Source organism: Oncorhynchus mykiss, chromosome 7 (assembly GCF_013265735.2).
Source record: "Oncorhynchus mykiss isolate Arlee chromosome 7, USDA_OmykA_1.1, whole genome shotgun sequence".
Taxonomy (NCBI): Eukaryota; Metazoa; Chordata; class Actinopteri; order Salmoniformes; family Salmonidae; genus Oncorhynchus; species Oncorhynchus mykiss.
In genome coordinates, this window is record NC_048571.1 from 72,003,230 (window position 1) to 72,031,000 (window position 27,771).

General features: G+C 42.4%; 1 protein-coding gene across 2 annotated transcripts; it reads left to right on the top strand.

The window, feature by feature from the left end:
* LOC110528434 lies at positions 1-27,298 on the top strand. Of its 2 annotated transcripts, XM_021610493.2 has the most exons (5): positions 1-292; positions 4,846-5,021; positions 6,341-6,489; positions 6,645-6,726; positions 26,572-27,298. In XM_021610493.2, exons 1-5 carry the CDS (start codon positions 215-217, stop codon positions 26,690-26,692), a joined length of 606 nt encoding a protein of 201 aa, XP_021466168.2. In that variant the 5' UTR covers positions 1-214; the 3' UTR covers positions 26,693-27,298. The 2 variants fall into 2 exon arrangements, 1 of the variants encoding a protein (XP_021466168.2); XR_005052658.1 differs by lacking the exons at positions 1-292; positions 4,846-5,021; positions 6,341-6,489; positions 6,645-6,726 and adding an exon at positions 23,883-24,173.
* Positions 27,299-27,771: the final 473 nt, after the last annotated feature.

Here is a 27,771-nt window from a genome sequence, read left to right on the forward strand (position 1 = left end):
ACCAGAAAGAATGCAAGAAAATGGAGTCTGGTTTAACGGTGTGGATTAGATTTCCACTCCCATTGTTTTTAAACATACAGTAAGCATGTCATAGTCAGGAATTGGTGGATGATTGATTGACTGTTGTGTACTTTTTATGTGCTGGCCAATAGCATTTAGTGTTCTTCTTTAAAAGGCTGTGTGCATTTTGTGGGGCTTCATTTCTGCCGAGGCCATGATGGAGGGAGTCGCAGCGCGAGTCGTCCTCCTTGGACTGCTGCTGGCCTGTGTTCCCACGGCACTGACCAGTAAGGTAGGATCATGTACAGGCCACAGCGCACTCCGTCAGGGATGATATTTTGTTTTGTTGATCAGCCTAAATGCGATTGTGACTGTATGTTTTTGTGTGGTTACATAAGTTCAGGTGTGTCTATTGAGCACAGTTTTGGGTGTGCAGAGAGCACAAAATAGAAATATTCAAGATCACCTCAAATGTTATGGGTTAGATTGAGCTGGACTGTGTTAGACTGAGACAAGTGTCATAAAATTGACGTGGAAATGAACACCAGGGACACCTGAAGTCAATATTAAATGAGTCATTCTTTATTATCGACAATCTGGAGAGGTTCCAACAAACTTAATGCACCATAGTACACGTCGGTCGGGAGCTCCACTGAGGCAGTACAGTTAGTTCTCTTATATACTGCTTACCAGTGGTGGAAAAAGTACCCAATTATCATCCTTGAGTAAAAGTAAAGATAACTTAACACTTTCACACGTACCATATTTAGAAAGCTTGTTTAGAATGGCCAGTTTCGAATGACGCAACAATCAGCGTTTGAGCTGGCCACACTTTTTTCAGAAACTATTTACACAAACACAGTCCTTATAAAGTGATGTCCGGAATGTGAGCAGTTTATTTTTGGATGCAATGTTCAGATATTAACTGAAGTACCTAAAGCATAATGCAATCATCCAAACTGGAAAATGTAGGCTACATTTGTCCTAGCCCTCAGTGGATAACTGAGGAAAAATTGACACAACACAAGCAGTCATATTTTCTAACTCTCGGTCATATTTTCTAACTCTCGGCTGACATAAACTACAATATGAATTAGCTAATAGCAATTACATTTTTATAATTAATCACATCATGGGTGAGCTCACCATTGATGGAAATAATTTTTGGTCCGACAGACAATTCAGTGAAACCCAGAATGCATTATATGTCAACAAACATGGCCCCACACATAGCTGGAATTTCCTTAGCTCATCATAATCAGTACAACCTTCAAAAAAGTATTTTACACACAGACTATGTTCCCATTACAATCTATGCAAGAATCGGAATGCATGATTTATCACCGATACTTGAAGAAAACAGTAAATATATAAATAATTACCACACAAAACATTTTCTGATAGTGATTTATTGATACAAATGGCGCGTGCAGGCAGTCATTCACGTAACCTCTCACTCCCACTGAGCCATTCAGTGTTGTGGTTTATGTATGTAGCTAGTGAGCTAAGCTGTAGCATTAGCAATGTCTTTCAAAAGGAGACAACTCACAAATGCGGAAATGCTGGATCTTTAAAATAGTTCTGACAATGAGTCTGCAAGTCAGGAATCAGATTCTGACAGTGACAGTGAGGAGCTGCCCCCCAGTCATTGAGAACCCTGAATCTGAAGACCCCTTTGTCCACTGACAAAGTCCCAGTTCCCTTTGAAGATGCAGGTGGTGATGGAGGCAGACTGACAGTGGATGAAGAACAGGAGTTCTGTGGTAGCTTGAAGGCTGTCTGCCATTTCACACCTCCTGGCCCTGCTGTTTGCTTTGAGTCCCAGTCTGGAGTGCAACACCCCTTCCCATTTCCATCTGAGGCAGGGAGACATAGCAGAGACCAATCGCTATGCTTTGGAGCTACAGGAGAAGAGAGAGCCAGGAGTGGGGGGGGGGGGGGGGGGGGGGGACAACCACAATTATTGAAATGTATACCTTCCTGGTGCCAGTCCTTCTCATGGGGATAGTAAAGAACTCCATAAGAGAATACTGGAGCACAGATCCTATGTTTGCAAGTCCCTTCTTTGCCAACCTCTTTTCCCAAGACTGCTTCCTAGTTCCGTTGTGATGACTGCATTTCATCAACAATGCTACTGCCATCCTACATGACTCGTTATACAAAATAAGAAGTGTCAACAGCTGGCAGTAAACTGACATGACAAACGAGACATCCATGTCCTCTCCACTGTCCATACATCAACTATCTCGGTCACAGGGAAGGTGGACCACCGGACGGGAGAGAGAAAAAGCAAGCCAGACTGCGTACTTGACTGTAGCCTCAAAATGGAGGCAGTGGATAAGGCGGACATGATGAACAACGTTGTGGAATGCACTCAGAAAACAACCAAGTGGTATAAGAAAATATATATTTTTAAATTCCAGGGTAGCTTCAAAATACAACAAGCCAATACTTCTCTGACGCAATTAGCATTGTTTTACAGAGCTAATAGAATAATGGCGCTAGCTACCTAAGCATTGAATATAACACCATAAAGGTTATGAAATGCGTAACGTAGCCTCACGTGTCCGCGGTTATAAGGAATATACACATAAATATTATGCTACAGTAGAAACAACATAACACCACATGCAGAAACTATTACAACGTAATAAGGCACTTACTTTGACAGAAGTGCACACATTTCCAAAGTTATTATTGGTAACGAAAACAACTATGTTGTGGTTATTCTTATTCTTATTTCTCTTATTATTATTCTCATTATAATAAGAAGTATTGCTATTATCATTATTAGACTTAGTAGGCTAGTAGCCTTGTATAATCTATCCACCATCGAGCTGTGAGAGCACGTCCTGTTATAGCAGTCACTCAGACCCACTTCAATGCATCTCATTCATTAATGTCATCCAACATCATACGAGCCATTCATGCCTTTAAAAACAATAATTTAATTTTGATATTGAAATAACAAAGACAAATAATTCAAGGTGATACACATAGAATTTCTCCTCTATGTGGAAGCTAGGTGAATTGCAACAGCATTAGGCTGCATTGAAACAAATCTCCCACCTCCCCTGTGTACCATTACCTCGTAACATGGCAGAGACTCGCGCTTGAGCCTTTTACTCTCGGTTTTGGTCCACCAGCTTCAAACAGCTGTAAAAACTGTATATGAATTTCTACAATTTACAGTTGGTTTGAGGTTTTTAAGTCATTCAAATTTGTAGCTATTGATATTTTTAAATATTATCCCATGTAACATTGTGTAAATTACTGATGGTCCCTAACTAGCCCCATAGGGATATCCAAAGTCAAATCAAACGTACCACTGGCATTAAAATCAGGAATTGATTATTACTTGGGTGATGCCAGGTGTGGGCAAGTGGGTAGGAAAAGGAAAACTGTGGTATACCCTTAATTCTGTGACATAATTTATTTTCCTAATCATCTCACAAATCTCAGTTTTAGACAAGACTGACTTTATAACCACAATTATCCTATTGACACTTTGTAGTCAATTTTGACACTAGAATCAATGTTTCTGACTCGAAGCCACATAGGCCGTTTTCAACCAGATACATTGTTTTTCTTCAATTCTTTAAATCACGTGTCAAACTCATTCCACAAAGGGCTGAGTCTGCGGGTTTTCGCTCCACCCTCGTACTTGATAGACGAATTAAGGTCAGTAATTAGTGTCGAAATCCTCTCACCTGGTTGGCCAGTCCTCTTCCCGGCACAGTCAGAAGAGGATTGGCCACCCCTCATAGCCTGGTTCCTCTCTCGGTTTCTTCCTAGGTTTTGGCCTTTCTAGGGAGTTTTTCCTAGCCAACGTGCTTCAACACCTGCATTGCTTGCTGTTTGGGGTTTTAGGCTGGGTTTCTGTACAGCACTTTGAGATATCAGCTGATGTACGAAGGGCTATATAAATAAATGTGATTTGATTTGATTTGATTGGTCTATGTCTTAATTGAAAGGAAAAAACAAAAACCCGCAGACACTCGACCCTCCGTGGAATGAGTTTGACACCCCTGCTTTAAGTAATTGCTCAAAAGGCCCATGTTTTGAATGCATTTTTCATTCCTAAATAACTGCATCAAGCCTATGCCTGATTAGGAAGACATTAGGATCAGTCATGGGTTAACATTAAATCGTTTACAAGGTTCAGCAAGGCACATCCGCAGGTCAGTCATAGGGTGTATTTTGTTAGGATGTATCGGTCATGCAGATGCCATTGGAATATGGGCTTCTCCTGAGATTGAGATACACTGTCTGTCACGGTCTCGTGGATCACCATTCTCCCTAATGCACTCCAGCCTTTTCTTATCGCAATTTTAAAAATGTCAATCATCAGAAAAATAAGATTCATCACGGCCACAAATTTCTCTGGCCCAGCCAATGATGGAATACACTAGTGGCCACAGCTGCTGCTGAGAGAGAGCAGTAGGTAAAGGTGCACAGACACGCAGGCTTTTTTTCAAGCCCAGCCCGGTATAAGTCTTTTTTTATATATATTTTAGAAAAAGGCTCCATTATCTTCACAAGATGAGCTATTGAAAGGCAATGAAAACAGGGGTGACAATAATTTTGACCCCCTACCTTTTGGAGAAAAAAAGTATTGTTTAACAAAATCTCTTCCTCTGAGCAATTGTTTCAAATATAGTATAGAATCATATAATAAAACACAAACATGTAGCATAAAACATAGCTCAGTATTTCCATTATTTATTTTATATAGTCATTTTTGTCAATAATTACATACTCCAATGTATGTTTTAGCACCTCTATTTCATTAATGTGTGTGTGTGTGTGTGTGTGTGTGTGTGTGTGTGTGTGTTTGTGTTTCAGTGTGCAGTCAAGCGAGAAGGTGAAGAAAGAGGCCCTGGATCTTTGTCTGAAGTATGGCTTTGTGACTCCTCTCACCTCCATGGTGGTCACCAAGCCCCAGGGAGAAACCTCACAGGTGGCCCACAAGCCCAAGAAGGGGGCGAACCCCACCATGAGCCACCACCATGGAGTCCCCAGTGAGAAAAACTTCCATCATCATCACACACAATTCACAATTCAATTCTTACAACTGCTCCTGCCTCTCACCCATGTTAAAAAGGAATGGAAAGAGGGAGGAGTAGGAATCAATGACAGATGTATCAAGTGACCATCTTTCCTCTACATCATAGCTGCACTTGTTGAACATCACTTTAGGTGTGGTCAGTGTGTGATAACTTTTGTAATGGCTTAAGTATTGATGATGATTATGCCATACCATGGTTGATGGACAATTCTTCTACATATTTAAAAAAAAATAGTTTGATATTTTTTGTCTGTTTGTACTGTCTGACTGTGTGTAGTACCTTGCCTGTTTAAATGCCCTCACTGAATAACTGATTGTCTGTACAGTGTGTGTGTGTCTGTGTGTTTGTCTGTCTGTCAGTTTATTTGTGAAAATGTTCTCTCATGTTTAAGCTTTAAGTGAAATGGAGAACATTGCTGATCCACCTACGATCTACTCAATTCCAACTACAGTTAGAGGTAGAAATACAACCACAACTATGTCGCTCCTAAAAAACATGTGGGTGTGTTTAGAACACGACTCCTGCAAAAAGACAACATAACCATACAGGTGAAACAGATCAGGACATGACACATATTGAGTTAGACACCACTGTCATCACCTTCTGCAATGGACAGGATGCAACATATTTATTATGGAGCCTGAAAATCAATCACGAAACAGACAGGTTCTGAATCACAGACAAACTACAGACCTTCTGATATAAGTCATTTTGTGCTACAGTATTGTTTGTTTCTGTGATTAGATTTCTGCTTCAGCTTATTGTACAGTGCAAGGTGTTTTAATAATAGCCTGGTTAAACCAAGTGATGTGAGACAGTGAGTGCAGTGTTCAGTCTGGTTTAGGCCTCAGTAAATACTATACACTCAGTGTATTAAGTTGCTGTCACTGGAATTTCATAATTCCTATTAATTGTACATGAATTAAATCACTCAGTCTATTTTATAAGAATTTGTAAGATTTCTATTTGCATAAAATAGACAGAGACAAGTCTTATCAAAATTAGATAATAGTATTTATTCTCGTAGCGCGCTGCCATGTAACCACGAACAACAGTTTATATACAATCAGATTAATCAGATATAATAAAACAGAGTATAAGTTTCATTAGTTATAGTTCTATTTAAAATGTAGATATTGTTTAGTCATTATTCATAAAATTCCTAACAGTTGCCTATCCACATTTATTATCTTACGTGGTACTTCATTTTTTTTTGTTGTTGTTGTTGTTGATTGAATTGATCAATATGAGCCTTATGTCACTTCCTGCAGTGTGTCTCTGATCCTACTGGACAAGGCGATGGACATCATCATAGGGTTAACACCGATCATCATCATGCTCTACAAGGGGAATGGAATCAAGTTCATGTGGCCTGTCCTGAGGCAGCGCCCGACAGGAGACAACATTATGGGGATCATGGGTGAGAGAAACAATATCAGTCACACTTCATATCCCTATGTTGTAGTCATGATATCTTCTTATTTGACTGGAGCTCGTTAAACATAGTTTGCTGCTATTGTATCGGGTTTAAGTCCAGGTATTTCATAGTGACAGTATTTGTACTGTGTGTTACAGCCCATCCACCTGTTGCTTATGAGGAGGTCCAGGGAACAACAATGAAACTGAAGATGAAGGACAAAGAAGTAGACGTCTCCAGGTAAGTACAACGGTCTGTCAGAAAGAAACGTCATTTATAGTGATTAGACTGTTCATAGGTTGTGTATGTTATTAATGTGTATATCTATGAAAGATGTGTATTTAGTCTATTTGAGCTTCTATTTATGAGATTATGATTGATCCATGTGGAATCAGGGCAATTTGTAATATTCTGTACGTGAATCAGTGAAACGTGTCTTGGATGATGTATAGTAATATACATCTTTCTGTGGTTGTTGTGCTGCAACAACAAAGGAAAATTATGTTGGGAGGTTATGGGAACTAACAACAAAGGTTAGTTGAATTTACAAAGCAGGTTAGGTGATTTCGATATGGTTTAGAATAACGGTTTGGCTAAGGGTGGGGCTAACTCCAACAATCAACCTTTGGAATGCTAGACCAACGACTAAAACCAAATAGAAACTTTACAGAAAAGATAATGGACCGATATATTTTTAAATAATAGCCTATTATCTTTGGGAATTTACAATCACCTAAATAAAAGCTAGAAAATTAGGCCCCCATTGATTTTGATATAATGTTTGAGCAAAAGAAAACAATTATGTCAAAATGCGTAAAATTGCAGGACATCAGCTTAAAAATGGCAAAATGTTGTCTCATCTCCATAGCAGAATGTATATGATTGCAAGAAAATGACTTTAAAAGGGCAACAGTGTCTTTCAACATGTGAAAATGTATAGAATTGTTTTCTCTGCTGCCAAGATGACAGTCTCATATCTTCTTGCCCAAGATTTGAGGCGGACAGAATAAAGCGGCACAGATGACCCACCAGGCTTATTGCCATGCCACCTGCCTGTCCCACCACCTAAGCCCCTTTTTGATACAGAGAAACCCTGAATTGTTACCAATAATTTCATAACTATGCAGTACATTTCTTTAAATTGGTCACAAGAAGACATACTCAAATCTACATTCAGTTAAATGTTTTGAGGAAGAGGGTATTATTCATCTAATTTTTACTTATTGTTTGGTCTGTTTGTTTTTCACTGCTCAGGCCTTAATATTTAGTATTTTATTAGGATCCCCAATTAACTGTTGCCAAGGCAGTGGCTATTCTTCCTGGGATCCAAAAAGGAAACAAACAAAAAACAACAAATGAAATACATAATATACATAACACTACATTTACATCACACTTTAGTCATTTGCCAGACGCTCCCATTACATAATACAATACCTCAGGGTGGGTCGAGACTCAAAAGACATCTCTGTTAGTTGGTCACGAAGCATAACAGTTTGGGAACCCCAGTGCTACTGTAGACGGTCGCGGATTAGGCTCGTTTTGTATTTTGTTGTTTTTTCAGTGTCATTTAAATAAAAGTAAAATGTACGCCTACCACGCTGCACCCTGGTCCAATCCATCTCTAAATGATTTTGACAGAAGATCCCACCACCAAAGGACCAAGCAGGCTGTCCAGGAGGAGCAGGGATCCTGGGCTCGTGAAAAAAGGGAGTGGAGGACATCATGGACATGGGAGGAGGTTATGGCAGGGGACAATACCCTGCCATGGAAGCAGGCGGAGGCAGCGAAGGAGGATCAACGACGGCGGTCCTGAGCCCCCTGCGAGGGTTCCCGGTCCGGAGCCCCCGGCGACAATCTACGGTCCGGAGTCCCCGGGGACGATCCACGGTCCGGACTCAGGGTTCGCAACCATAACGCAAGCACGAGAGGCAGCCCCAGAAAGTATTTTTTGGGGGCACACGAGGTGGTTGGCGGAGCCAGGATTCAGACCAGAGCCGACTCCCCGCACTCGCTTTAAGGAGCGTGTGACCGTTCAGGCACCATGTTATGCGGTGATGCACACTGTGTCTCCAGTGCGCATTCACAGCCTGGTGCGCTCGGTGCCAGCTCCCCGCACTTGCCGTGCGAAAATAAGCATCCAGCCAGGACGGGTTATGCCAGCTCTACGCTCCAGACCTCCAGTGCGCCTCCACGGCCTAGTATATCCTGCTCCGGCCATACATACTGTGTCTTCAGTGCTCCTTCACAGCCCAGTGCGTCCTGTGCCAGCGCCCCGCACTTGCCGGGTTAAAGTGAGCATCCAGCCAGGACGGGTTGTGCCAGCTCTACGCTCCAGACATCCAGTGATGATCCATGGCCCGAAGCCTCCAGTGGTGATCCATGGCCCGAAGCCTCCAGTGATGATCCATGGCACGAAGCCTCCAGTGATGATCCATGGCACGAAGCCTCCAGTGATGATCCATGTCCCGAAGCCTCCAGTGATGATCCATGGCCCGAAGCCTCCAGTGATGATCCATGGCCCGGAGCCTGCAGTGATGATCCATGGCCCTTAGCCTCCAGTGAAGATCCATGGCCCTAAGCCTCCAGTGACGATCGGCGGTCCGTGCCAGCTCCCCGCACTTGCCGTGCGAAAATAAGCATCCAGCCAGGACGGGTTATGCCAGCTCTACGCTCCAGACCTCCAGTGCGCCTCCACGGCCTAGTATATCCTGCTCCGGCCATACATACTGTGTCTTCAGTGCTCCTTCACAGCCCAGTGCGTCCTGTGCCAGCGCCCCGCACTTGCCGGGTTAAAGTGAGCATCCAGCCAGGACGGGTTGTGCCAGCTCTACGCTCCAGACATCCAGTGATGATCCATGGCCCGAAGCCTCCAGTGGTGATCCATGGCCCGAAGCCTCCAGTGATGATCCATGGCACGAAGCCTCCAGTGATGATCCATGGCACGAAGCCTCCAGTGATGATCCATGTCCCGAAGCCTCCAGTGATGATCCATGGCCCGAAGCCTCCAGTGATGATCCATGGCCCGGAGCCTGCAGTGATGATCCATGGCCCTTAGCCTCCAGTGAAGATCCATGGCCCTAAGCCTCCAGTGACGATCGGCGGTCCGGAGCCTCCCGCGACGGTCGGCGGTCCGGAGCCTCCAGCGACGGTCGGCGGTCCGGAGCATCCAGCGAAGGTCGGCGGTCCTGAGCCCCCTGCGAGGGTTCCCAGTCCAGAGCCCCAGGCGACGATCTACGGTCCGGAGTCCCCGGGGACGATCCACGGTCCGGAGCAGCCGGCGATGATCCACGGTCCAGAGCAGCCGGCGACAATCCACGGTCCGGTTCCATGGAAGTGCGGAGTGGGGTCTACGTCCCGAACCGGAGCTGCCACCTTTGGGGTGGGGGGAGGGGGGTATGTCTTGCCCTGACCTTAGAGAGCCTTTTTATTTCTCTAATTGGTTAGATCAGGGTGTGATTTGGGTGGGCATTCTAGTTTTTCTATTTCTTTGTTGGCCTGGTATGGTTCCCAATCAGAGGCAGCTGTATGTCGTTGTCTCTGATTGGAGATCATACTTAGGCAGCCCTTTTCCACCTTTAGTTGTGGGATCTTGTTTGTGTGTAGTTGCTTTCTGCACTGCTTAGCTTTACATTCGTTTTTGTATTTAGCTTTTTTTTCCGGTGTCATTTAAATAAAAGTAAAATGTACACCTACCACGCTACACCTTGGTCCAATCCATCTCTAAACGATCGTCACAGTCAAAGGTACTACATATATTTGTGTGATTCACTTATGAATGTTGTATTTAGGGAAAGAAACTGGTTGGTTTGATTTAGGTTGCCAATTCAGAATGTTGGTCCCTTAGTCCAGAAGCTTGTACAAAGCAATAGCTACACAATATTTCTCAACACTTACCACAACCTGCATGAACATACACTCTGAAGCTTGCGCAGGGTAAAAGGTGAAGAGTCAGACCTTAGAATTCTCTGGGTGATAACTATTGTTACTTGTCATTAACATTATGCAATAAACCGTGGATGTTTCAGAATTTAGCTGGGAGTGGTCTGAGTGGGAAAACAGAAAACTAGAGGTTTGGAACTCTCTTTCTTATTAGTGTATTAACTAATTTACCATCTGGTCACCAGGCAGGCCAAAATTCAATCAGACCTAAACAGGCTGAAATTCCAGGCAGTGTTTCAAACAGCTCTTATACCAAAAGGCATTATCATTTTCACAATTTCACAGTATTATAAAACCTCTTATTGTGGACACTACATGCTACAGTAGCCAGTATTTCATGTCATTCTTACAACAGCATTATAGTGATACACTATATATACAAACATACGTGGACACCCCTTCAAATGAGTGGGTTCTGATATTTCAGCCACAGTCATTGCTGACAGGTGCATAAAATCGAGCACACAGCCATGCACTCTCCATTGACAAACATTGGCAGTGGAATGGCCTTACTGAAGGCCATTTCACATGGCACTGTCATAGGATGCCACCTTTCCAACAGGTCAGGCACTGCTAGAGCTGCCCCGGTCAACTGTAAGTGCTGTTATTGTGTAGTGTAAACGTCTAGGAGCAACAACGTCTCAGACGCGAAGTAGTAGGCCACACAAGCTCACAGAACGGGACCGCCGAGTGCTGAAAAGCGTGAAAAATCATATGTCCTCGGTTGCAACACTCCTCTGGAAGTGTTGCAACTGCCTCTGGAAGCACATCAGCACAAGAACTGTTTGTTGGGAGCTTCATGAAATGGATTTCCTTTGCTGAGCAGCCGCACACAGGCCTAAGATCACCATGTGTAATGCCAAGCGTTGGCTGGAGTGGTGTAAAGCTCAGCCGCCATTGGACTCTGGAGTAGTGGAAACGCGTTCGCTGGTTAGATGAATCATGCTTCACCGTCTGGTAGTCCACCGGAGGAATTTGGGTTTGGCGGATGCAAGGCAAATGCTACCTGCCCAAATGCATAGTGCTAATTGTAAAGTTTGGTGGAGGAATGTTTTTCATGGTTCAGGCTACGTCCCTTAGTTCTAGTGAAGGGAAATCTGAACTCGACAGCATACAATTACATTCTTGACAATTCTGTGCTCCCAACATTGAGGCAACAGTTTGGGGAAGGTGTCACAATCGTTGGAAGCATACTCGGACCAACGTGCAGCGTGATGTGGGTTCCACATCTGTTTAATTTAAAGTAAGTGAACCACACAATAAAGAATAAACTAAACGTAACGACAATGGAGTGCTAACATGCAACTACACATAAATAATATCCCATAAACACAGGTGGGAAAACCAGCTACTTAAATATGATCCCCAATTAGTGACAACGATTACCAGTTGCCTCTAATTGGAATCATACAAATCTCCAACATAGAAAATAAACTAGAAGAACACATTGAAATAAAAAAAACTAGATCACCCCCTATGGTGTTGTAGGTCAGGGCGTGACAGAAGGCCCTTTCCTCTTTCAGCATGACAATGCCCCATGCACAAAGCGAGGTCCATACAGAAATGGTTTGTTGAGATCGGTGTCCAAGAACTTGACTGGCCTGCACGGAGTCTTGACCTAACCCTTACCGTAACCTTAACTCTAGCCCTAACTATAGCCCTAACCCTAACAGTAACCTTATCAAGCAGTTGCTTAACAACCAATAGTCAGTTGCTTATCAACAGTTTATTGATTATATGACCATCTGTAGAGCATCTACAGGTGGAAAATCCAAATAAAGTGTGACCGCACGTCCTCTTATAGCTCCTCCCACCAGCTTCCTCAGATCATAAGTCACACAGCAACTCCTGTAGTGCTGTGGGTTGATGAGAGAGAAGGGGCTTTATCTTCTAACTGCCCAGTTTGGCTGCTGTTCTTCAGGTGTTCTGAGATTCCTAACAAGAACAGCCTAATGCTTAAAAATCTATACTTCTTTGAATTAGTTTTTGTTTTGTGTGACGCAATAATTTCAATTTCACTATAGTACAATAATATCTATCAAAATAGTTCAGGAATCACATGAACCAAACAATCCAAGTGAAAGCTCTAAAGCCTGTGATTGTGAGTCTGTCACTACTACACTGAACAAAAATATAACGCAACATGCAACAGTTTCAAAGATTTTACTGAGTTACAGTTCATATAAGGAAATCAGACAATTTAAACGAATTTAGTAGGAGCTAATCTACAGATTTCACGTGACTGGGAATACAGATATGCATATGTTGGTCACAAATACCTTTAAAAAAAGTTTGGGGCGTGGATCAGAAACCAGTCAGTATCTGGCGTGACTACCATTTGCCCCATGCAGCGCGACACATCTCCTTCGCATAGAGTTGATTAGGCTGTTGATTGTGGCCTGTGGAATGTTGGCGGGAACTGGAACACGCTGTTGTACATGTCGATCCATAGCATCCCAAACATGCGTAATATGTGACATGTCTATATCTGGTGAGTAGGCAAGCCATGGAAGAACTGGGACATTTTCAGTTTCAAAGAATCGTGTCTAGAGCCTTGCTACATGGGGCCGTGTGGCAGGTAGCGGCAAGCGGCAGGTAGCCTAGTGGTTAGAGAATTGGGCCAGTAATCAAATGGTTGCTGGATTGAATCCCCAAGCTGACAAGGTAAAAATCTGTCGTTCTGCCTCTGAGCAAGGCAAGGCACTGTTCAACACAAAATGTGAGATTTTTTTTTTCTTGCTTAGGGAAAATGTCTGGATCTTTTATTTCAGCTCATGAAACATCAGACCAACACTTTACATATTGCGTTTATATTTCTGTTCAGTATACATAGCCAGTTGACAATTCTTGGAAATGACTGATTTGCTTGTTATGGTTTGTATCCCAATCGTTACTGTACAGTAGTTCAATCAATTCAGTTTGAGACTTGGGTTCTTTGTGAACAGCATTTGGCCTGTGCAGCTATTGACAGGACTCATCATGCGCTACACACAGCAAGGGTTTCTCTTTGTGACAGTTGCAGTAGTGGTGTTTCTCAACCTCTGGTCCGTAGACTTGCTGACCCCTCTCTAACTCCATAAATGAGAAGGGTTACGGGAAGTCAGGATAATCTATTGACTGACTGTTGTGTACTCTATGCTTGCTGGTCAATAGCATCCTGTGTTCTTTAAAAGTCTGTTTGTGTTTTGTGGAGCTTCATTTCTGACAAGATGATGATGGAGGGAGTCGCAGTGTGAGTCGGCCTCATTGGCCTGCTGCTGGACTGTGTTACCACTGCACCACCAATAAGGCAGGGTCACAGCGGGAGGGCACTGGTCAGGGATTATATTTTGCTTTGCTTTGTTGATCAGCCTGCATTCGATTGGGACTGTGTTTTTTTGTGTGGTTACATCAGTTCAGATGTGTCTTTTGGCATAGATGTTGCTTTCCGGTTTTGTGATGAAACTTGGTTGAATTTATTTTGCAAATGTGTGACTGTTGTCTTCTTGTTTCTCAACCTTATACTGTATATCACGGTGGCAAATTAACTAATTGGTTATAGAGCAAACAACTTAAAGAGCAAACAACGTAATTGTCACAACACATAGGTGCTAATATTTTTTTCTTCAGGCTTGGCTTCTCCAGTAATTTTACCCACGCACCGATACTGCAAATAAGGAAGCATTAGATGGGTTAACCTATTAAACAATCAAACAAAGATCTGCTAACCTATTAATATCACAAACAGAACTGGAGTTATAACCAGTTTTAGGAGGACATGTCATTTTTGTAATGGTTTTCCCCCACTGCCCATCCTTCTCCTGACAGTATGGCCTGCTCCGCTCCTTCTTCTGTCAGTTGAAGGTGTAGTGCCCAGCTGATAATCATCCCGATAATTGTCTCGAAACTGAACAGAAACTATACAGAAACTAATTTCACACATATAACAACATATTACATTTATTAAGTAAAGTGTGATGTGGAGAATGGGTGAGTTGATGAGCGAGGGGAAGCGAACAATGCATAACTATGTAATCACCAATAGAAGAGTGGACCATTCCATCATATTGATCCATTCTAATTATAATCTTAAAATGGTTTGTACCCTATATCAGTCTACTGAATCAAAGGAGTCTTATCAGTCTACTCTGGCCTACTTGGGGTAGGCTATACAGCGAGATTGTGTGTAATTGTACATGCTGAACTGCTTTCAATATCTGGGAAAATATCCACATTGGCCAGCAGGTGAGCAAGTGTCAGAGAATGTGATGATGGGGTTTGTGGAACCTTACGTTGGCACGTTGTCACTGTCATTGGCAAACAATTTGCTTGCAAAGAAAACAAGTGTGGCTGGACCCATGTCGTTAGAAAAATAAGTTGTTACCATGTTCCAACACATGCTTTCTGTTTCATAGTTGTAAAAAATGTATTTAATTACTTATTTTACATATAGTCTACAGTAACATACACTAATGGAAATGCTATTGAGTTATTTGAAATAAAATACAAATCTTATTCTAATGTTATCCAAGGTCTTCGTAAACAGACCCAAATGATTAGTTTTGCGATAGCATATATGAAATATATTAATTACACTGTTAGAAATTTGCAGTCAGAATGACTGCTCATTAGCTTGAAGGGGGGTCCATCTAGTGTTCTGTTAGACAGGTAACTCTTTATCCACAATATAGCAGGAGGTGTTAAGCCATAACACATACGTTTTTCCAGCAGCAGACTATGATCAAAAATGTCAAAGACCGCACTGAAGTGTTTTTATCATTAATTTCTCTCAGCCAATCATCAGTCATTAGTGTAGTAGTGTTGTGCTTGTTGATTGCCCGTGCCTTTAAGCATCTGTTGTAATTTTGTTTACTGTAAAATAGCATTCTATCTGGTCAAACACAATTTTTTCCCAAAGTTTACTAAGGGTTGTTAACAGGCTGATTGGTTGGCTATTTGAGCCAGTAAAAGGGGCTTTACTATTCTTGTGTTGCAGAATGACTTTTGCTTCCCACCAGCCGTGGGGGGACACACTTTCCTGTATGCTTAGATTGAAGATGTGGCAATATCATCCACTATTATCCTCAGTAATTTTCCATATAAATTGTCAGACCCAGGTGAGTTGTCATTGTTGGTAGACAAGTAAAATCCATCGTTATCAAAGCCATGCTTAGTAGATTAAAAGAGCAAGAACAAGTATTTTATTTATTTTTATATAACCTTTATTTAACTAGGCAAGTCAGTTAAGAACAAATTCTTATTTACAATGACAACCTACCCCGGCCAAACCCGGACGACACTGGGACAATTGTGCGCCGCACTATGGGACTCCCAATCACGGCCGGTTGTGATACAGCCTGGATTCGAACCAGGGTGTCTGTAGTAACGCCTCAAGCACTGAGATGCAGTGCCTTAGACCGCTGCGTCACTCGGGAGCATCAACATTATGTTCAAATAAGTTACAAACAATGTGAAAAAACACAAAATAGCACAATTGGCTAGGAGAAGTTAAAATGGCAGCCATCCCCTCCGGCGCTATTCTTCATTCCTTCAAGACAGTGGTGTGTATTCATGGATGCCAAGGGAAGCCAGGCTTCCCCAAACATTTACCAAGAAAAAAACAGAGAAACAAAACCTACAAATTCATTTATCTTTTGTCTCTCTGTATTTTATACATTTCCTTCAGTTCGCAAGAGGTTGAATGTATCCAACCAGAAAAAGCATCTGAGTGAATGAAACAACACCCCCTGTCTCAGTATGTGTAATGTATCTATCTGATGCTGTCTGGTCAAAAAGAGTATGACATTGTTGCCGCCTGTAGCATTGAATGCAAGGCAAGCCAGCAAGCATTTGGCCTCCCTTGAAAAAACATCTATTAAATAATAACCAATCAGCATGGGGCTATACTAAGTAGGCTCAGCTGTGAATCGTCCTGGCGCACCAAAAAAAGTGATTTGGCTTCAGAACAATCACATCACATCAAAAGCCAAACGTCATTGACAGAAAAAAAATACTTTCATTATTGCATCTCATTGTGTCGTTGCCCTCTGGGGGCTAGCTAGCTAGCTAAAATCAGCCCTTTCCTAAATAGGGATTTGGAGTTATCGTTTTACTTCATTCTCCATACTGGCCAATTATTATAAAGCCGATTCTGATCCAACCATAAAATTCATACACTGTGTCCCTGGCCTGAGAGGATGGAAGTTCAACATGTAGATATACATATATAGTATGATAATGTTAACTAGCTGGCCTGGCGCATTGTTGCCCATGAAAGGAAGTTAGGCTAGCGAGCAAACATTTTAGCCAGGTAGCCTAGGACAACAAAAACTAAAAGCATGTACTGTATAACATTCATAGACCGTTTAGGCAACATGAAAGAAGGGATGATAGGGTGAGTAAACAGTTTTTTTCTACTTGCATGCATGCAAGCACACACACACCACAAACACAGAAATCAGTTCCATGGACAGCCACATCACATTTAGCTTACGTTGATTGGACTAAATTGTTTTCGGTATATTTTAATTGTCACTGTATTAGACTAAGCAAAGGTGATTTAGATGATGTTGAAATGTTGAAGTTGAAATGTTGCTGGAATAGGGGAGGTAGGTTCTGTTTTCTTTGCGACTTGGGGTAACTCTCCCTGGTTCTAAATCAATAGTTGGTTAGTAGTCTGAAAATGTCGGAAACATTACCTTGCCTAACCATGCTGTAGGTCATGTAACTGTTTGTTATATAAAATACGTTTTGTGAACTTCACCTGGACAAATGTTGCTCTCTGGTTTTGTTATGAAACAAATGTGTGGTTGAATTTATTCTGCCAGTTTGTCATCTTATTGTCCCGGCCTTAAGCCTATATATCACTGTGTCAAGGCGTATAAACCAGGGGCGCAACTTTGGTTTTAGAAGTGTATGTGTGTGTGTGGGGGGGGGGCATAATGTTTTTTTTTTAAATAATCCAGTCAGATAAACACTACAAACAGTCTACCCAACCGCTCGGAGGCTTCCTTCCGCATGGTCCTAAAGCACACCGTTGCCTAGTTTTGTATCACATTCCAATTATAAAACTGGGGGGGACAAAAAGGCAATTTCAGAATGTGAAATTGTCCCAGTGAAAGTTGCGCCCCTGATATGAATTAACGGGTTATAGAGCAAACAATGTAATTGTCACAACACGTAGGTTATAATATGGCTTTTCCTTTCAGGCTCGGCTTTCCCAGTGATTTTACCCACGCTCCTGCTTCAAGACTGAGTTGAGTTGAGGATTTTGTTGTAGTCTGAGGTGCGCATCAGAGTGGACTTGTTCTATTTTACAGGCATGGCAGTTTTTTCAGTGTAACTATGGCATCATTTCCTTCTCACAATTTGAGGGTGCAGGGGGGAATGGCCAGAATGCAGATAATGCAATAATGTTGAGTGCGCGTGGAGAGAGTTGAGAGTTCAGATTAAACATCTTGAGAGCACAGAGGATCATGTTGAGGCACTGAAAGAGAGTTAAGAGCTCAGACAAAAATGTTGCATGCCCAGAAAGTGGAATTGAGCACATGGTATACTTTCCTGTGCTGTTTTGAAATGCACCTGTGCTTGCGGTATATGATCTCTGTGTGCTCGCAAATCTACAATGACATGTTACTCAAATATGATTGGCAGCCTTATTGACCAATCATAGCACTGCTTTTTGCTACAATACCATGGATTGGCTAGCTAAATGGAAGGTGGGACCCATACAACCTGATGTTTGCATCCCCAGGTAGCTAGCCAGTAGCCACATTGCAGCAAGGTGCTTCTTCTTTTAGGTTAGAAAGCTACCTAGCTAATTCAGCCTAATGCTATTTCAATGTCTTTTTGATGATCTCATTTAAGTAAATATTTTCCAGTGGATATATGTAATGTGAGACTCAGTAATTAAACCCTTTTCTGATGTGATTTGATTTAATCTCATCAATGATCTAATGTTGCCCATATAACTACTATCACAAAAAGTGTCATTTAAAGTTTGCCACAAGCCACCTGGGAGACACACCAAACATGTGGAAGAAGGTGCTCTGGTCAGATGAAACCAAAATTGAACTTTTTGGCAACAATGCAAAACGTTATGTTTGGCGTAAAAGCAACACAGCTGAACACACCATCCCCACTGTCAAACATGGTGGTGGCCTGCTTCTCTTCAGCAGGGACAGGGAAGATGGTTAAAATTGATGGGAAGATGGATGGAGCTACATACAGGACCATTCTGGAAGAAAACCTGATGGAGTCTGCAAAAGACCTGAGACTGGGACGGAGATTTGTCTTCCAACAAGACAATGATCCAAAACATAAAGCAAAATCTACAATGGAATGGTTCAAAAATAAACATATCCAGGTGTTAGAATGGCCAAGTCAAAGTCCAGACCTGAATCCAATCGAGAATCTGTGGAAAGAACTGAAAACTGCTGTTCACAAATGCTCTCCATCCAACCTCACTGAGCTCGAGCTGTTTTGCAAGGAGGAATGGGAAAACATTTCAGTCTCTCGATGTGCAAAACTGATAGAGACATACCCCAAGCGACTTACAGCTGTAATCGCAGCAAAAGGTGGCGCTACAAAGTATTAACTTAAGGGGGCTGAATAATTTTGCACGCCCAATTTTTCAGTTTTTGATTTGTTAAAAAAGTTTGAAATATCCAATAAATGTCATTCCACTTCATGATTGTGTCCCACTTGTTGTTGATTCTTCACAAAAAAATACAGTTTTATATCTTTATGTTTGCCTGAAATGTGGCAAAAGGTCGCAAAGTTCAAGGGGGCCAAATACTTTCGCAAGGCACTGTAGATGTGCTGACTGAACTTGCAACCACAACACTTCAATAACACTTGACATAAAATCTTCTTTAAGCATTACAGAGATATGGCTCTGAATATATACAGCAACCCCTCCCCCCAAAAACATTTCTGTGTCTTCTACAGATGTTATATCCTTGTATTGCTACTGCTGTATCATCAAATAAATTATGTAAGTGAGTTTCAGAAATGGCTAATATATGTTATCTGATTGTAGAAAGTTATTGATTTCATGAACCTTATTTAAAAGGCTACATACACTGCTCAAAATAATAAAGGGAACACTAAAATAACACATCCTAGATCTGAATGAATGAAATATTCTCATTAAATACTTTTTTCTTTACATAGTTGAATGTGCTGACAACAAAATCACACAAAAATTATCAATGGAAATCAAATGTATCAACCCATGGAGGTCTGGATTTGGAGTCACACTCAAAATTAAAGTGGAAAACCACACTACAGGCTGATCCAACCTTGATGCAATGTCCTTAAAACAAGTCAAAATGAGGCTCAGTAGTGTGTGTGGCCTCCACGTGCCTGTATGACCTCCCTACAACGCCTGGGCATGCTCCTGATGAGGTGTCGGATGGTCTCCTGAGGGATCTCCTCCCAGACTAAAGCATCCGCCAACTCCTGGACAGTCTGTGGTGCAACGTGGTGTTGGTGGATGGAGCGAGACATGATGTCCCAGATGTGCTCAATTGGATTCAGGTCTGGGGAACGGGCGGGCCAGTCCATAGCATCAATGCCTTCCTCTTGCAGGAACTGCTGACACACTCCAGCCACATGAGGTCTAGCATTGTCTTGCATTAGGAGGAACCCAGGGCCAACCGCACCAGCATATGGTCTCACAAGGGGTCTGAGGATCTCATCTCGGTACCTAATGGCAGTCAGGCTACCTCTGGCGAGCACATGGAGGGCTGTGCGGCCCCAAAGAAATGCCACCCCACACCATGACTGACCCATCGCCAAACCGGTCATGCTGGAGGATGTGCAGGCAGCAGAACGTTCTCCACGGCGTCTCCAGACTCTGTCACGCCTGACACATGTGCTCAGTGTGAACCTGCTTTCATCTGTGAAGAGCACAGGGCGCCAGTGGCGAATTTGCCAATCTTGGTGTTCTCTGGCAAATGCCAAACGTCCTGCATGGTGTTGGGATGTAAGCACATCCCCGACCTGTGGACGTCGGGCCCTCATATCACCCTCATTGAGTCATGAGGTCATTTTGCAGGGCTCTGGCAGTGCTCCTCCTGCTCCTCCTTGCACAAAGGCGGAGGTAGCGGTCCTGCTGCTGGGTTGTTGCCCTCCTACGGCCTCCTCCACCACTCCTTTATTGGGGGTGTCTTGCTAATTGCCTCTAGTTTCCACCTGTTGTCTATTCCATTTGCAAAACAGCATGTGACATTTATTGTCAATCAGTGTTGCTTCCTAAGTGGACAGTTTCATTTCACAGAAATGCGATTGACTTGGAGTTACATTGTGTTGTTTAAGTGTTCCCTTTATTTTTTTGAGCAGTGTATATTGATATAGGCTATTTTCAGCCCTTTCATGGTTAGCTTATCAGAGATAGACATGATACTGAAAAGAGCAAACAAAGCAAGATAAAAAAAATATATACATACAGCAGTCCATTAATTAATCAATTGGTTTGTGTGTGTGTGCTGCACGGTTGAAGTTATGAATCCATAGGCTTGGCTCTCTCATCCCTTCCAGGCTTCTGGGAGGGAGGGTGGACAATGAGCTTGTCATAGTGGATGTAAGCAATGTCCCCACGTGCTTTGGCAGCTTTCATGGCTAGGATCAGTTCGTTCCTTTTCTGGCGCACAACTTCAGGAGGGTCCTCATTGAGGAAGATATACGTTCCTCTCAAGTTCTTGGCTCTTTCCAGAACAGCTACCATGTCCTTGAACCTCAGGAACTTGGCCACTATTGGCCTGGGTTCTCCAGTCCTGTGGGCACGCTCCACCTTAGTCTTCCTGTGGTCCAGAGATCCTTTCCCTCACTTTCCCTCACTCCCTCAGACTCCATCCAGGTCTCATGTGGAGATTCTGCAAATCCCTCCACAACCATGTTGTTCCGTCTTGATTGTCCCTCTGGATTTATTGTTGGACTGCAGAGTGAAGGAAAAGCAACAAACAAGTATTTGCAGAAATAAATGCTTGCACACACTTTTTCAGTTCTGCCCACAAATGTTCGATGGGATTGAGGTCAGGGCTTTGTGATGGCCACTCCAATACCTTGACTTTGTTGTCCTTAAGCCATTTTGCCACAACTTTGGAAGTGTGCTTGGGGTCATTGTCCATTTTCCTGACTGATGTCTTGAGATGTTGCTTCAATATATCCACATAATTTTCCTCCCTCATGATACCATCTATTTTGTAAAGTGCAGCAGTCCCTCCTGCAGCAAAGCACCCCCACAACATGATCATGATGCTGCCATCCCCGTGCTTCACGGATGGGATGGTGTTCTTTGGCTTGCAAGCCTCCAAATATAACAATGGTCATTATGGCCAAACAGTTCTATTTTTATTTCATCAGACCTGAGGACATTTCTCCAACAATTACAATCTTTGTCCCCATGTGCAGTTGCAAACCGTAGTCTGGCTTTTGTATGGCAGTTTTGGAGCAGTGGCCTCTTCCTTGCTGAGCAGCCTTTCAGGTTATGTCGATATAGGACTTGTTTTACTGTGGATATAGATACCTTTGTACCTGTTTCCTCCAGCATCATCACAAGGTCCTTTGCTGTTGTTCTGGGATTGATTTGCACTTTTCGCACCAAAGTATGTTCATCTCTAGGAGACAGAACGCGTCTCCTTCCTGAGCGGTATGACGGCTGCGTGGTCCCATGGTGTTTATACTTGCATACTGTTGTTTGTACAGATGAACGTGGTACCTTCAGGCATTTGGAAATTGCTCCCACGGATGAACCAGACTTGTGGATGTCTACAATTTTTTTTCTGAGGTCTTGACTGATTTCTTTAGATATTTCCATGATGTCAAGCAAAGAGGCACTGAGTTTGAAGTTAGGTCTTGAAATACATTCTTGAAATACATCCACAGGTACACCTCCAATTGACTCAGATGATGTCAATTAGCCTATCAGAAGCTTCTAAAGCCATGATATCATTTTCTGGAATTTTCCAAGCTCTTTAAAGGCACAGTCAACTTAGTGTATGTAAACGTCTGACCCACTGGAATTGTGATACAGTGAATTTTAAGGGAAATAATCTGTCTGTAAACAATTGTTGGAAAAATTGCTTCTCTCATGCACAAAGTAGATGTCCTAACTGACTTGCCAAAACTATAGTTTGTTAACATGAAATTTGTGGAGTGGTTGAAAAACGAGTTTTAATGACTCCAACCTAAGGGTATGTCAACTTCTGACTTCGACTGTAAGTGGAAACAGAATGCGCCTGAGCTAAATTTCGAGTCTCATAGCAAAGGGTATGAATACTTATGTAATGAAGCTATTTCAGTTTTTTAAGTTTAATACATTTGTAAAAATGTAAAAAAAAAAAAAGATTTTCACTCTGTAATTATGGGGTATTGTGTGTAGATTGATGAGGGAAAAACGTATTTAATCCATTTTAGAATAAGGCTGTAACGTAACAGCGTGGAAAAAGTCAAGGGGTCTGAATACTTTCCGAATGCTCTGAATAGACATTGGTGAACATCTAGACATGACAATGTATATAAGAAAGAGAAAGAGAAATACGTCATACAGTTAAACATTTTTTTTATCGTGGCCCGGTTTCCCAAAAGTAATTTAAAGTTCATCATTAGAGCCTTCGTAGCAACATCGTTAAATTTCTGAGCTGTTTTTCAAAATCATTGTCATTAATTTTGCACTTAAAAATGCTTGTAAGCCAACGCCTGCCTCAGACCACTTAAATAACAGCTAAGTATGTAGTTAGATGCCAATCTCTCGAGTGACACAGTGGTCTAAGGCACCGCATCTCAGTGCTAGAGGCGTCACTACAGACCCTGGTTCGATCCTGGGCTGTATCACAACCGGCTGTGATCGGGAGTTCCATAGGGTGGCGCATAATTGGCCCAGCGTTGTCCAGATTAGTGGAGGGTTTGACCGGCATTGTAAAATTAGAATTTGTTCTTATCTGACTTGCCTAGTTAAATAAAGGAGAAAAAAAATCTAACTTCAAATACAGTTTTATTTAATACTATTCTTTAACTTGTATTTTTGGATGAGATGGAGATGTGAATCCAACATATACATTTTAAACTTGTAGACTCCCTTTAAAATCATCCAATGCTTGTCTATTTTTTGTTGAATCCTGGGATAAATTTAAACAATAGCTGTTGATGACTTCTGTTACAACCTGGCTCAAGATTGTAACAAACAATGGGAAACCACACATTGAGTAAAGGAATAACAATATTAATTTATTCCATAAATAAAGAAAACACTCAAAACAATAATCAGTTGAGGCATGAAGGTCAGTAAGTTAGCTGCCAAAGCCACAACTAAACAACCAAAGTTATGCATTGAGAGAGGAATATCTTTATAAATGGGGAAACAGTGGCTTTATGCCACAGCTGAGCTTTCACAGGTGTGCCCCATCAGCACTGACGACCCCTCCCAGCTCCGCCCACCAATCTCCTGCAGGAAGTAAGCACAGAAAAACCCAGTAGAGGGAGCAGGGAGGGGCCGTCACACTTCCAAAATGCTATATAGGCCCACAAAGCTTCATTGCCCATTTGCTCTCTTGAAACTACCATTTGGAATGACTTCTCAACAATTGTTCTCACAATAGCACATTGGTTATGGTCAGTGACAAATATCAAGCCTAAGCAGGGCTTCTCTAAAACTGTGGATGGGAGACCAAAGGGATAGCTGTAGATAGATCAGCTCTACAGTATGAGGAGTGGCCCAGTCTTCTGGTGGATATTATGTTGAAGATCTGACTTTGTGCCAAAAGGTATACATTCAACATATTTTATACAAGGTTTGTCTATGTTGAAATGTGGTTACCATGATGACATAATCAGGAGGTTGAAATTTTACCCTTAAAACAACAGTTCACGTTGAAGACTTTTTTTCAAATCCAATGTATTTTCTATGTAGATTCCATGTCACAATATTTTGCCAAATTATTTTGAAACAGCATTGATTTACCAGTGGGATGTTCTCTCTGCCTCAGTTGTATTGCTTATCTAATCCAAGGTTACACCCCAAATTTGCACCCTATTGCCTAAAGTAGTGCATTACCTTACCAAAAGCAATATATAGAAAATAGGGTGCCATTTGAGACGGGCCCCACATCTCCAGCACCAATGCACACTGAACACATTATAACTGATCTCTGCAGTGTTTATTGACTTCTACCAGCAACACATGCTGAGTTGTTCTGTTGTGTGCAGGTTTCACAGTGGAGTTTCTCAACCTTTAGTCTGTGGACTGGCTTACCCCTATCTAACCCCATAAATGAGAAGGGTTACGGGAGAAGGGTTAGGGTTACCCATCCCCTCATCTAAAGTCAGGTTAAAACTATTGATCACTTTTCTAAAAGTTTGAACTCTTGTTACCATCTTACTTATTTAATATTAATACCCTATGGGACATAAGGCTACAATGAGCTCCTTCCACTGCTCTTTGTCCTAGGTCATGTGTTGTGCCTCACCCAAAAAAGGTTCATCTTGGCCAGCTCATTCGTCACAGTACTGCACCAGGTAGTTTTAGACCTACCAGGGTTTCTTTCCCAGGTGTCTACCTTGGGGATATCTTTGGCATGCGATCCTGCACCTCATCTTTCCTGTAGAGTTTGTGGTAGGTGATTTTATGTAGCCAGAAATTGCAGCAAATTATTCTAAGGCATCCATGATGGAATGTTTGAACCTTTGACAACATTCCAGCATTCAGACCCGTACAACAGAATGGACGTCACATTGCTGTTGTGAAGGTGGACCTTTGTCCAGGCTGTACTATTTGGACTTTCAGATGGTACAGAGTTGGGAGAAGGCACTTTTCCGCTTTTCCCAATCTTGCTTTGATTCTTTTTGAGCCCTGCTGTACTTGCTGATGAGGCTGCCCAGGTATGTGAAGTCATCCACAAACTCAAATGGATCTAAATTCACACAACCGAGACTGTCACTGTCACAGCTGACTCTCTCCCCTCTTTTATCATCCTCCTAAACCTATCTGCTGCTTTCGACATCAGATCCTCCTCTCCTTAGGGCTGGGCGTCGCAGAGATGCGTGTCACCCAGGTGGTGACACACATCTCTGCGTGCCTGGCAGATATCTCTGTTTGGATGTCTGCCTAGCACCTCAACCTCAACCAGACAGATCTGCTCTTCCTCTCTGCTCAAAGACAACTCCATCAAGGTTGACAACTCCACTGTGTCGCCCTCCCAGAGTGCAAAGAACCTTGGCGTGACCCTGGACAACACCCTGTTGTTCTCTGCAAACAAAGGCAGTAACTCGCTCCTGTAGGTTCATGCTCGACAACATCCAGGAACTCACACAGGAAGTGGCGCTGGTCCTAATCCAGTCCAGGCACTTGTCCTATCCTGTCTGGACTACTGCAATTCAATGTTGGCTGGGTTCCCTGCTTGTGCCATGAAATCCCTGCAACTTATCCAGAAAGCTGTATCCCGCCTGGTTTTCAACCTATCCAAGTTCTCCCTTGTCACCTCACTCCTCCGCACGCTTCCAGTCAAACTTCGCATCCACTACAAGACCATGGTGCTTGCCTACGGAGCAGCGAGAGGAACTGCCCCTCACTACCTTCAGGCTATGCTCAAACCCTACACTCCAAACCAAGCACTAATTCTGCCACCTCTGGTCTCTTGGCCCTCCCACCCCCATGGGAGTGCAGCTCCCGCTCAGTCTTCTCTGGCCTGGCACCCCAATGGTGGAACCAACTTCCCCTGAAGCTAGGACATACAGTAAGAGTCCCTGCCGATCTTCTGAAAGCATCTGAAACCTTTCCTCTTCAAAGAGAACATCTCAAGTAATCCCCCTCCTCACCTCACCCCCCCTTAAAAAATTAATAGTAATGAAATTTTCCTTAAACACAATTGCACTTGAAACCCCTCCGCCCCTCTCCCAACACACACACTTTGAAGCGCGGACTTTGCTGATAGCTACTTTATTGAGGAAAAGTGTACTTACTATGCCTGTGACATGTGGTTTTCCTACCTAGCTATCTTAAGGTGAATGTATTAACTGTCACTGGATAAGAGCGTCTTCTAAATTATTTTTTTTTAAATGTGAATGTGAACAACTGGTGCTGGGGTGGTGGTGTTGATCTACATCACCTGAGTTAAGACCAGTCTGCCTAGCAAAGTTAAGACTGTTGTTTTTTTCTCCCTGTAGGTTGGAGTGGTTGGTGGAGAGAACAGCGATGTCATCTTCCAAGTCTTCCAGCTGGGTAAACAGGGCCCACTGGATGCCTCTGGGTTTATGGGATGTGGTTTGGGTTATGATTCAGTGGTAAGGAGGAAGAGGATAGGAGAGATGATGCACCTTTTGTCTCAATGCAGAGATGGTATTACCTATGAAGACCCCGCATTCAAAGTGTTCATATAATTGTCCTATGATTGAACTCTTAAAAATAAATATGCTGTCTAGAACCTAAGAGGGTTCTTGATAAGGGAATTATATGCTTAAAGGTAATGATGAAAATATTCCACCCTGAAACCATATAATTGTATGAAATTTATAAGAATCATAAATCTTTAATCTGATGGTGTGTAGTTTTAGTCAGAATTAGAACAATGACCTTTCGCTCCTTTTTAGTATGTAAGCAGGGTGCAAGTGTGAAACAAATGATAAGAGGCGCTATCGACAGACAAGTTGTACTACTGTGTTCCTTACAGGACATTCTGCCTCCACCCGTGGAGAGGAGAAACTGTTAGGCTTGCAGAAGATTATGAAACATGTTGCAGATTAAAGAAACAATGTATCTGTGTAGTGGATAAACAGACTCTCTGAGCATGGCGTAGTTTAAGATTTGAACTTGTTTGTGTGTGTTATAAAGACTGTTTGCATTTTTTACTTTAGAACGTTCTCGTGAATAAACAGTACTAACCTTTTGCATAAACTGAGTCTTTGCCTAATTATTATTAAACCAGGGTCTTACGAACCTCAGGGATTAGTCAAAGTTTAATGATTGTTAGTTATTATCATTGTGATTGAAAATTCTCGTGAAAGTTCTTCAGCTGTTTCCATAGGATAACCCATTTAAGAACCCTTTTTGGTTCCAGGTAGAACCCTGTTGGAAATCTTTTTGGTTCCATGTAGAACATTTTCTATAGAGGGTTCTCCTATAGGGAAAGCCGAATAACCCTTTTGAAACCTTTTTTTCTAAGAGTGTAATGATCTTCGATGGAAGCCCATAGGAGCTCACCTTTTTGCATAGGGTGTTTCTATGTACACAATTAAAAGCCTTTCTTGAAGTCAACAAAATTTATAAAAAGGGGTGTGTTCCACTGTAACCATTGTTCTATAATGTTTCACAGTGCAAATACCTGGTCCATACATCCTCTTCCTTTCCAGAATCCTTCCGGCTATTGC

Excerpts from the sequence above, each read along its gene's own strand:
- LOC110528434 (XM_021610493.2), top strand. The coding sequence starts at position 215 with ATGATGGAGGGAGTCGCAGCGCGAGTCGTCCTCCTTGGACTGCTGCTG. Across the intron at positions 6,490-6,644 it reads CAACATTATGGGGATCATGG|CCCATCCACCTGTTGCTTAT; the intron begins GTGAGAGAAACA and ends TGTGTGTTACAG. Across the intron at positions 6,727-26,571 it reads AAAGAAGTAGACGTCTCCAG|GTTGGAGTGGTTGGTGGAGA; the intron begins GTAAGTACAACG and ends TTCTCCCTGTAG.